This window comes from Trichechus manatus, unplaced genomic scaffold (assembly GCF_000243295.1).
Source record: "Trichechus manatus latirostris isolate Lorelei unplaced genomic scaffold, TriManLat1.0 scaffold00090, whole genome shotgun sequence".
Taxonomy (NCBI): domain Eukaryota; kingdom Metazoa; phylum Chordata; class Mammalia; order Sirenia; family Trichechidae; genus Trichechus; species Trichechus manatus.
The window spans coordinates 3515353-3527255 of record NW_004444026.1 but is presented as its reverse complement, the minus strand read 5'-3'; the positions used below and the strand labels follow the sequence as shown (position 1 = coordinate 3527255).

Here is an 11903-nt window from a genome sequence, read left to right as displayed (position 1 = left end):
GTCTGTATTCTAACCACCAGTACCTGGGAATGGGAACTTCTTTGGAAAAGGGTCTTTGCAGGTGTAATTAAGTTAACGATCTTGAACTGTGATCATCCTAGATCTAAAGAAACCCATTGCTGTTGAGTAGATTCCAACTCATAACAAGGTGGACCCTAAATCCAATGACCACTGTCCTCAAAAGAGAGAAAAGAGGAAAAGTTACAGGCACAGAGGAGACCATGTGAAGACAGAGGCAGAGACTAGAGTTATGTTGCTGCAAGACAAGAGACTCCTGAACCATCAGAAGCTGGAAGAGACCAGAAAGGATGCTCTTCTAGAGCCTTCAGAGGGAGTATGGCCCTGCTGCCACCTTGATTTTGGACTTCTGGCCACCATATTTGTAAGAGAATAAATTTCTATTGTAGTAGTAATGTGTACAACAGCCCTAGGAAGCTAATACAGACTGGTATTGTTATTCCCATATGTAATCATAAAGCTGGATCTCCTGTAGTGGAATATATTTTATTACAATAACTAGTGGGTTCTAGGACAATTAAAAAAAAACAAAAACAAAAACTAAACCCATGCCGCCAAGCCAATTTTGACTCATAGTGACCCTATAGGACAGAGTAGAACTGCCCCATACGGTTGGTTTCCAAGGCTGAAATCTTTATGGGAGCAGACAGCCACATCTTTCTCCTACAGAGCAGCTGGTGGGTTTGAACTGCTGACTATTTGGTTAGCAGCAGAGAGCTTTAACCACTGTGCCACCAGGGCTCCTTTCTAGGACAATAGAACCAAAAAAACCAAACCCATCACTGTCGAGTCCATTCTGACTCATAGCGACCCTGTGCGACGGGGTAGAACTGTCCCATAGGGTTTCCAAGGAGCAGCTGATGGTTTCGAATTGCCACTTTTAGGTTAGTAGCCAGGCTCTTAACCACTGCACCACCAGGTTACTAGGACAATAGTAACCTTGAATTGATTCTTCCTTGTAGAGGGTGTTAAAGAGAGAACCAAAAAATCAAACCAAACTCGTTGCTATTGAGTCTATTTTGACTCACAGAAACTCTATAGGACAAAGTAGAACTGCCCCATAGGGTTTCTAAGGAGCACCTGGTGGTTTCGAATTGCCGATCTTTTGGTTAGTATCCAAGCTCTTAACCTTGTGCCACCAGGGCTCCTAAAGAGAGAAACTGAGGGTCAAATTGACAGATTCCCTTGAGCGCATAGGAAAATTCACAGAGGTCACTGACCATTGTACCTAAAAACAGATAAAAAGAAATGATGTGGAGACATAGTGACCATGAAGTCACATAGATTCTGCTTTGTGACAAAAACGTCTGTTAACCATAGACTAGCTTAGAGTTTATCATATGCAAAGAAATAACTTTAGGTAATTTCCCTTGCTTCCTAAAAGATAATTCTAAATCTTTAGAATTCCCTGAGCAGTTGAGGTGCCTGTATTATTTTAAAACCTTGAAACTACGTCTGAGGATTCATACAAATGAATGGGGGCCTGGTCAGGCCACAGAGACCACCTAGTAACCTGATGTCAGCTGATCTCGGGGGGTGGGAGGGATACGATTCAATTATTCATGCTAAGATTAAGCAATGGTTAATTTTCTACTCTATTTCCTCCTTTCCTCCTTAAAAACTCATTCTAACTGGCCTAAGACGAGCCTTCCTGTTTTTCTGAACAGAAACATCTCCCTGTATGCATTCAGATTAACTGCTCAAATAAACTCTGTACACGTTAATTCTTTTTGTGCTTTGATTATTTTGACAGACGTTTAAGGACATACACGATTTCCCACATTTCCTTCTACCTTGAAGGGTCAGGAGATAAGTGCTGACTTTTTAGTGAAGCGATAAGGATGGAGGGGAAGTTACAGGTATGTGTAGGAATTATTCTGGTTGAAAGAGTATGGCCTACTCTGCCCTTGAGTTGGTTTTTAGCTTAACGACATTCATGGCACATCCAATAAACATGCCCAAACTTGGACATGGCTGTAATCACCTACTCTCCCAGAGTTGGGAATTTTCCTGACGTCAGCCTGCGCCCTAACCAGGCAATCTTGACTTCTTCCTGAAATCAAGTCTACTGTTTCAACTCTCTTTACAAATTAGCCCTGACTCCCTCATCTCAGGTGAGGGATCCATGGTTACAGGACAGGGGGACCCATGGTTAATGATAATGAAGGTAGTGCTAACCACAACCTATTTCAATAATGACCTTCTAAAAAGATATTGAATATATAAAGTATTCATAGATCTAAAAACACTTCAGTATAGCTTTAAGTGAAAGCATTAGCTTTACATTCAGATAGACCTGGGTTTGATCCTAACTTAATCATTTACCAGCTCTGATGGACTCTTAAGCAAGTTACTTAACCTACGTAAGTGTCAATGATCTTACTATTGAAATTGGATGTTGCTTCATAAGGTTGCTGTGAGGATTAAAAGAGAGAGTATAACGGGCTTAGCCGGGTGATTGGCATGTAGTAAGTGCTAAGAGGTACCTATAATTATTAATGTCTTACAATTTCAACATAGTTTTGACTTCCGCTGCTTTACTTCACCCCAGGTTCTCAGGTTCACCCTTTTTCTTAAAAATTAAGCGGACCAAAGGTAGGCATTACAGGGCTAATTTGAGTCTCTCTTATGATTAGCTATTTATTAAATGTTTCTTTGTGATCTAAAATTAGCATTTCATTTGAATACTTGCCCTACTGCTGTTTTGTTTTTCCTGTGTGGGAAATGTCAAGTGTGGAGGATGTGAAATACTACTGATCGGGGCATTAAATGTGTGATAGTTAACGACAGTGGTTATTAAAAAAAAAAAAGCACAAGCATATGGAACATTAAATTATTGATGATGTTTTTGCTGCAGTGAATTTATAAATAATACATGTCTAAAGGGTTATCTCCTTTACATTTCTTTAGGGACAACGAAAGAGTCTTCTCATTCTGAGTTTAAAAAGAACTGACAGTTGCAAAAAGGTCAACAAAATGTTCATTCGTGCAGTTTCTATGCCCAAACTCCCTCAAACTTTAAACAAGAACATAACCTATTTCTATAACCATATCAAACAGTCTCTCTTATTTTGGGAGCAGAACCAGCCAATGGATTTAATTTAGCAAACGGGGGCAGGAGATTAAAATAATTTTAATAATCAAAGTTTCATATTAAATAATACCACTTTTTTTTTTTTTTTCCCAGAAAACTTCCAAATTGAAGTTAGTTTTTATGGATAAAAACAAGAAAGAAACCCAACGATTATTCTCTAAAGCCTACCAATTTCCTAACACATTAGTTCTTTAAGATGTGTTACTTTTAAAAGGTATTGCAGAGAGTGACTAGGGTTAGATAATAGGGAAAATCTGAAACCAGCTATGGTTACAATCGACCCAGGTTTGGTTTTCCATGGGCTTTGTGAATCTTCAGAAATTACATGCAGAGTTTTTTTGGTATGCATATGGAGGGGGAAGTGGATCAATAGTTTTCATCAGATACATGGCCTAGACAAAAGCTAAAATCTACTGATTCTTCCTATTTCCTTTCAGAACTGGCGAAGAGGAGAGAGGGGTCGTGGAGGGATGCTTTGAGTTAGGTATTGTCAAGTTGATTCTGACCCATAGTGACCCCATGTGACGGAGTACGCTGTCCCAGAGTTTTCTATGCTGTAATCTTTATGGGAGCAGGTTGCCAGGTCTTCCTACTGCAACCTTTCTGTTATAGTAGGCAAGCGCTTAACCATTGTCCCACCAGGGGTAGGGAGGCAAAGGAGAGAAGGATGAAACAAGAGCTCTTCCATTGTTAATTACCTTCTCCCTGCCCAGAGCTACCTGTACTTCCCCTATCTCCCTTCATCTTCTCCACTTCACTAAGACTCAATGGCACATAACGACAACGAAATCATAGGCAGAACTCTAAACTATTGACTGATTCAACAATATGAGGTAACAAAAACTAATTACTAGAATATAAACATGAAACAGTATCCAGTGATACCAGGAAAAGACACAATTTTTGTTTCTTGAGTTAAAAAAAATTTTTTTGAAAGTTCGCTCATTTAAAAAAAATATTGAGTTTTTGGTGAAGGTTTACACAGCAAATTGGTTCCCATTTAACAATTTCTACACATATTTTTCAGCGACATTGGTTACATTTTCCACATTGTGTCAACGTTTTTATTATTTCCATTCTGGTTGTTCTGTTTCCATTATTCTTGCTTCCCTGTCCCCCTGACCTTCTCATCTTTGCTTTAGGGTAAATGTTGACTGTTTGGTCTCAAATAGATGATTTTTTTTATATACGAGGAGCATAATACTCATGGGTGATACTGTTTATTTTACGAGCCAAACTGTTATTTAGTTGAAAGGTGACCTTTAGGAGTAATTTCAGTTCCAAGTTTAAAAGGTATTTCAGGGCAATAGTCTCAGGGGTTCCCCAGGTCTCTGCTGGTTCAGTAAATCTGGCCTTTTTTTTTTTAATATTTTGAGTTTTGTTCTATAATTTTCTCCCATTCTGTTCGGGTCCATCTATTGTGGCCCCCGCCAGAATGATTGGTAGTGGTAGCCAGGTACCATCTAGTTCTTCTGGTCTCTGGATAGGTGAGGCTGTGGTTCGTGTAAGCAATTGGTCCTATAGACTGATTTCTCCTTTGAGTCTTTGTTTTCCTTCTTTCTCTTTTGCTCTAGACGAGTAGAGATCAATAATTGTATCTCAGATGGCTGCTCACAAGCTTTTAAGACCCCAGACTTTACTTACCAAACTAGGGTATAGAACATAAACTTCATAGACTATGTTGTGCCAGTTGACCAAGATGTCCCATGAGACCATAGTCCTAAGCCTTCAAACTCAGTAAACCAACCTGCGAAGTATTTGGTTATGTCTGGGAGATAGCTGTGACTGTGTCTCCTACGTGCTTTATTATATGTATGAATATATGTGCAGCACTCACAAACATGGATATAGATATGCCTACAGATACACCTAAATGTGTGCATGTATATACACACATATACCTTCCTATACACATGTAAGTTGGAATTGACTCGACGGCAACGGGTTTGGTTTTTTGGTTTATGCACATATAGCCACATTGGCTGCAACAATGGGCTCAAGCATAGCAACAATTGTGAGGATGGCCCAGAACTGGGCAGTGTTTCATTCTATGAATTGGAACTGACTTGATGGCACCTAACAACAACAATAACATACACATATATGCATATATCTATCTATGTAACTGCTCACGTATTTTTTTGTTATTACTGTTGCTGTTGCCAAATTGTTATGTTATAGCATTCACCAATAATGTCCCTTTTTCTTGTGTATTTCTTAGTGTCATCCTTTACCTTGGATAAGTTGCACTCACTTCTCTGACATTTGGTGTTGCCTTTCCCGTTACCAAAACTAACAAGTGTCTTCTGTCTAGAGAGTGATTCTCCCTCCATCCCTCTCCCATCCATAGTAACCACCAAAGAATGCTGGATAAGGGTACCAATCTCCCCACAACCTTGCCAGCATTGCTTTTCTGTTTTTTTCTTTTTATTGCCATTTTTGTAGGGATGAGATGATATCTCATTGTAGTTTTGATTTGCTTCTTTCTGATGGTTAATGATTTCGAGCATCTTTTCATGTGCTTGTCGGCCACTTGAATGTCCTCTTTGGTAAAGTGTCTGTTCATGTCCTTTGCCTATTTTTTAATTGGATTGTTTGTCTTTTTGTTGTTGAGTTGTTGAAGTTTTCTGTATGTTTTACAGATCAGACCCTTATCAGATATATCATTCCCAAGGATTTCTTTCCCAGTCTGTAGGTTCTCTTTTTACTTTTTTGGTAAAGTTTTTTGATGAGCATAAGTATTTAATTTTTAATAGGTTCAGTCACCTAATTGTCTTCTGTTGCTCGTGAATTTGTAGTTGTGTTTGGTAATCTATAACAGAAAATAATTAGGTGCCATAGTTTTGTCCCTGTATTATCTTCGAGGAACTTTAGCATTTTAGCTTTAATTTTTAGGTCTTTGATTCATTTTGAGTTAGTTTTTATGCATGGTGTTAGGTATGGATCCTGTTTCAAGTTCGCTCAGTTGTGTGTGGGGTGTGTGTGTGTGTGTGTGTATTTGCTTATAACTTCTATCTTGGCAATTTCCAAAAAGAGTTTGAATCAGGATGTAAACCCATAATTCAATTATAAAACTCTTAGGCATTTTTTCTGATGGTGGGGGCATAGTTTAAATGTTTTGTTTAAATAAGAGGAGGTATTCCCTTTACAAGCATTTGAAAATAAACCTTTCCTACAAGTTTAGGCCTTGAGAGTTACTTAATTGTGTTACCTATTTGTAGTGGTAAGAAAGTGAGTGGAAATCACACATAAAATTGAGTGGGGAGAGAGTAAATGATTATGTTACCAGATTTAATCACATTTTTTCTGATGAGGACAAGGCTCAGGGAGCTTACGTCACTTGCCCAACACAGGTAAGTGTTAGTATCAGAAACCAAATCCAGGTGTGTCTAACTCCAAAGTCCATACTCTTTTCCCCGCAGGCTGTACTTCTGACAAGGCTGTTCTGCAATCTCCACTCCTAAAGTCTCCTGTCCTCCCACTCCCCAGCCTTGACAGAAAGGGACAGATTTGGGGGGCTCCTGGGAGAAAGCAGTGTTGACTGGTGCTGCATTCTGAAGATCGCTGCTCTGGGCTGGTAGGTTGCAGAGAAGGACTGCCATGCATGGGATAAAACAAAAGATGCGAACCAACAGCTTTTCTCAAAGACTGCACCATTTGTCTAGTAGAGAGTATGAAGAACAAACCAATTAAAGCTTGAGCAAGGGAAACTATTGAGGGTGTTTGTGCTTTGGAAAGCAGAAACTTTGATTTGGGTTTTACCTCAAAAACTATACAGTCATTGTCCCATTTTGGAGTGTGAGGCAGCATTTTACCCATCATAGACTCCAGTGTTAACTAGATCTTTTTTCTTTTTATCACCCTAGTTTCTTTCCAAACATCACAAAACACATCAGCACGGGATAAAAGCCCATCTGCTAAGCGGAGAACTTGAGTACCATCTTGAATATCTAAAAGGCTTGGTCTAAGTTTTGTTGTTGTTGTTAGCTGCTGTCTAGTCAGTCCTCCACTCCTGGCAGCCCCGTGCACAATGGGACAAAATGCTTCCTGGTCCTGCGCCATCTCCATGATTGGTTGTGGATCAAACTGTTGTGACCCATAGGGTTTTCACTGGTTGGTTTTTGAAGTAGATTACCAGATCTTTCTTCCTATTCTGTCTTAGCCTGGAAGTTCTGCTGATACCTGTTCAGCATCATAGCAACACACAAGCCTTCACTGACAGATGGAAGATGCAATGGCCGGGAATTGAACCAAGGTCTCCTGCATGGAAGGCAAGAATTCTACCACTGAACCACCACTGCCCCACCATGGTCTAACTTTGGTGCTAAATAAATGTTAGTTCTCTTTCATTCCCTCAAGAGATGCGAGGTGAATAGTAATTTGAGGGAAGTTTTTTTTGTCTGAACTCTGTACATTTGCAAATTGTATTTTAGAGTGTTTGGATGGGGAGGCTCTGAGAATGTCATCTTTGAGTCCAACCCTCTTAAACCAACAGCAAGATATGATCAGATGGCCCAGTCAATCAGAATCTTATTGACACTAAACTTAAGAAGGAAACAGGAAAATTACAAGAAAACCAACTGATGAAAGGGTATTTAAATAAGCATAAATATGCCCAGGTGGCAACCTGTGTTCAGTACCCATTCCTCTCATTCTCCTTCATCTCAATCTCCAGTCCTGGATGCTGACCCCTGACACTGAGAAAGACAAGGCATTGGGTGCTCTGGAGTCAGCAAAAACCAAATTAATTCTTTTCTCTCTAAACTGTACCTACTAAGACAGGAAAGTAGACTCATATTTTAGGAAGTTTTTTTTTTACAACAAAGATTTTCTGGCTAAGCCTCGATTAACTAGAGAGCTCACTTAGTCAGAACACACTTTTTGGGACCCAGTATGTGCCTTACCTGGAAACCCTGGTGGTGTAGTGGTTAAGAGTTTGGCTGCTAAACAAAAGGTTGGCGGTTTGAATCCACCCGGTGCTCCTTGGAAACCATATGGGGCAGTTCTACTCTGAATTGACTCGACAACAACGGGTTTGGTTTTTTTTTGGATATACCTTACCTAAGGAGCCCTAGTTCATAATAGTTAAGTGCTTGGCTGTGGTTCACACCCACCCAGTGATTCCATGGGAGAAAAGACCTGGCTATCTGCTCCTGTAAAGATTACAGCCTAGAAAATCCTATGGGGTAGTTCTACCCTGTCATATCGATGCTATGAGTCGGTATCGACTAAATGGCACACAACAACAACAAAATATACCTTACCTACAGTTGGCGCTCAGTAAATGTGTGTATTCTCCTAAGGATTGTGGTGACTGTGTTACAGAAATATCTATGAAGCCGTGGAAATGGTTTCCATCCTCCCTCAGTCCTGCCTGCCTTTCATCCCCTTGCTGCTTTGCTTCACCATTCTTGCATGAAAAGAGATCTAAGGTGACAGGAAATGTGATGACTCATCTGACATCAGATTGAGTCCCTTTTCATTTGCCCTTTATGCCAGCCTCAGTCTCTGCTTCTGAACAACCGTGTATGTTTTGTGAATGTTTTTATTTCGCAGAAGACACAAATGGATCGCCGTGAGACTCTGATGATTTAAAGGTCTGATGCATGTAGCTGTCTGATAGCTCTTTGTTTTCCACATTCTTTTGCCTAGAAAAAGAAATCAAAGTGTGTTTTAATCATGCTGACCAGCAAGCATGAGGGATTCCTTCACTTTGATGTATGTCTCTGGGTGTGTATATTTGTATCTTTCTTTAAAGGTAGGTTTTGTTTCTGCTTTATCTCATATTCCCTTTTTAGTTCTATGTGTTTACTCTTTTAGTTGTGTTTGAATGAGCAGATATGAAATATTCTATGGATAAGTAAGTCTCTGCCTAAGAACCACCACTGTTAAGAATGCTAATAAATCTATCCGATTTTATTAGTCAGGTTTAAGTCTTAAGATGAGCTTTTTTTTTCAGGGAGGAGGACAATAAAACATATTATAAACAATGTTTTATTTTCTTTTCCCAATTAAAAATGGTAATCATAAGAATAACGTAGTTTTCTATTTGTCTCTGCTATGAATGTATTCAACTTATTTATTTCTAGTTGTATTTAATATTTTTTTCCGAAACTGTGATATTTGTTAGCTGATACTATTATTCAATCTATGAACCCTTTCATTTTGTAGATAATTGTCTTTGTTTCAGGAAACATGTCATATTATTATGCTGAAGTGTACTGTAAAAGAAAGATCATTCATTTTCAAAGTTAAGACTTAAAAAAGGATCTGCTGAACAAAACTACATTCCCAAGTGCTGTTAAGATTAGAGGGGACTTGCTCTTTAAGAAACATGAGGGATTTTCCTAAAATGTCTCAAAGTGTTAAAAAAAAAAAAAAAAAAGAGTAATGGCATGAATTTTTTTGTCCAATCTCTTTTGTCTAGAAATAGTTTATCATTATTAATTATGATGGTAAGATGATATTTTACATTTAAAGCATTTCTTTCCTGCTGAAATCCCAGTTTCCAAATGTATTTGTCCAACAGCTCTTCCTGTTTAGCAAACAGCTATCCTTTTTTCATTTTTCCTTGATGAGTCTTTCAATCTGTTTAATTTTTTTTTTCAAGGTGTAAATCTCTTTGGTAAATTTATGGAATACTATGTCAGGTGTCAAATTTGAATTTTCTAAAGGAAAATGTAGAGGGGGTATTAATAAAAATGAATTATGTCAAATGAAGGTAACTTAATTTAAAAGTATTTCTGAAAAAATACAGAGATATACATTGAAAATTGTCTAGCATGTAAAGACTGAAAATGCTATTATTTAAGAACTAATATTGAATTCTTAAAAATATTTTAAGTAAATTTGCTTTAAAACTCTTGTATTCTCACAAATTTCCAAATTAATTAAATTTCAAAGTTGATTTTCAAAAAGAGGATAGCTTGTTAAGACCTTAATGAAATTACTAGCCATTTTAGTTTGCTTTGAGAAGCTCCGCCAGCTAAACACCTTGCTGGTTTTAGAAACAGAGGTTAGTCAGATCAGTATTTTAGACAAGAAAGGGCAGGACTTTTCTATAAATACTGGAAGACTTCTAGTCTGATCAGTTCAATTGCAAGTTACATTTAGTGACATTAGTAAAAATTCCAAGCCTTGTGTCTATCCCTTTACATTTGTGGTGCATTAGACTTGTAAAAGTGCTCTTAAGATGGTATTTGATCATCACACTAGTCGTGGTGTTGGTATCACGACTGCCAATCCCTGTTCTAAGGTGAACGACCGAGGCTCAGAGACGTAAGGTGGAATGGGCACAAGTGGAAGCAGGAACAGGCAAAGAGAGAGAGGGAATGGAGGGGAAGGGATGTTCAAGTGGCCTGGACGCCGCACTTCCCCTGTTCCTGAAGACTGAGTGTGCCCAGACCCGGCCTGGCCTGCTTGCATCCTCTGCTTCTCCAACTCTTTCTTCTGTTTGGTCAATGCAGGCTGTGCAGGCTGTGTGTCTGAGGAGAGACTCTTTCACAGACTATTCTCTCATTATAACCAGTTCATCAGGCCTGTGGAAAACGTTTCTGATCCTGTCACAGTGCATTTTGAGGTAGCCATCACACAGCTGGCAAACGTGGTAAGTGTGTATCTGCAAGGACCCCAAACTCTGAGGGAGTCAGAGCAATTCCCAGTGTTGCACTTTTTTGCCTGTGGTAAATAAGGGAATTTAAGAACTCCAACAAACAAATGAAAATCTACGTGCATGCTGCTTCCTTCAAAGCAGCCGGGTTGGGAGGGAGACACTGTCCTCAATGGTACTGTAATTGTTGTGTTTAGACAGTACTTTTCTGGAACCATTTTCAGAACCAGTTTATGAAGCAAAAAGGTGAAGGTGAAGTTGAGGGGGGAGGGAGGGCAGAATACAAAGGGAGCCTAACTTTATTGTGCATCTGTTATGCACCAGACACTGTGTTTACACTTAGTGGCTGACATCATTTGCATTTTACAGCAGAGGAAACAGAAGAAGCTCAGTTAAGTAACTTCCCCAAGGTCATACAATTAAAATATGTGGAACTGAGATTTAAACCCAGGCCTGTCTAGCTCCAAAGCTCATGTTCTTTTTACTCCATAGAAAAAGAATTGCTTCTTAAGTCTTCTGAGGAAAAATTTACTTTGTTTCATATACAGTTCCATCCAGCCTTAAAAAACAAAGCATAGGAATTTTGAGATATTGTTTTCATTTGTTGCTACCATATTCAAGAGTGATTAGGACTTGACTTCTTACTTTTGAGTAATCTTCACTCCCTAGCAGCTGGGCAGGAAGATAGTAGGTCCTGGTGCTTTGACATAAAGAAGGGTTCTGGACTTTAGGCTGGGCATGGGAGGGGGTAGGGCTGGCCTGAGGCTCAGGTTCTGGAACAAATTCCAGGAATAGGCAGGTTCAGGAAGTAAAGGAACTCTGAAGCATCCTTGAAAGGGGGTTAAAGAGAGTTTCTGAGACAACAGGGCACAGAAGGAGGGAGCCCCTTTCATCATTTCCTTGCTAAGCCTTACCCCATGGGTGGGAAAAGAGTCCTCCTTCCTCCCAGACCTTGCCTGTGGGTAAAATGGTGACGGCTTCTTTAGGCATACTTGGAGAAAATCCTTCATTACAGATGTGGAGTCAGGCTCCACCGTGTTTCTGCAGTCAGGGTCCACCATGTTTCATGTTGTTCAAGTCAGGCTCCACCATGTTTCTCCGGTCAGGCTCTACCATGTTTCTCCAGTCAGGCTCCACCATGTTTCTCCAGTCAGGCTCCATCATGTTTCTCCAGTCAGGCTC

General features: G+C 39.4%; 1 protein-coding gene and 1 non-coding gene across 3 annotated transcripts in view; one reads left to right on the top strand and one right to left on the bottom strand.

Moving 5' to 3' along the window:
* Positions 1 to 7342: 7342 nt before the first annotated feature.
* Positions 7343 to 7413, bottom strand: TRNAG-UCC (transfer RNA glycine (anticodon UCC)). Its single transcript has one exon. It is a non-coding gene; the product is annotated as a tRNA-Gly (tRNA).
* A 1022-nt stretch (positions 7414 to 8435) lies between these two features.
* The window catches only part of CHRNA6 (cholinergic receptor nicotinic alpha 6 subunit), a 14392-nt gene continuing 10924 nt past the window's right edge, over positions 8436 to 11903 (top strand). Inside the window, exons 1-2 of one of the 2 annotated variants that reach the window (XM_004382090.2) lie at positions 8436 to 8870; positions 10579 to 10718. In XM_004382090.2, the coding sequence (XP_004382147.1) occupies positions 8792 to 8870; positions 10579 to 10718 (219 nt within the window). In that variant the 5' untranslated portion in view covers positions 8436 to 8791. The remainder of the gene's footprint in view (positions 8871 to 10578; positions 10719 to 11903) is intronic. The other variant, XM_023736627.1, reaches the window with a different exon arrangement.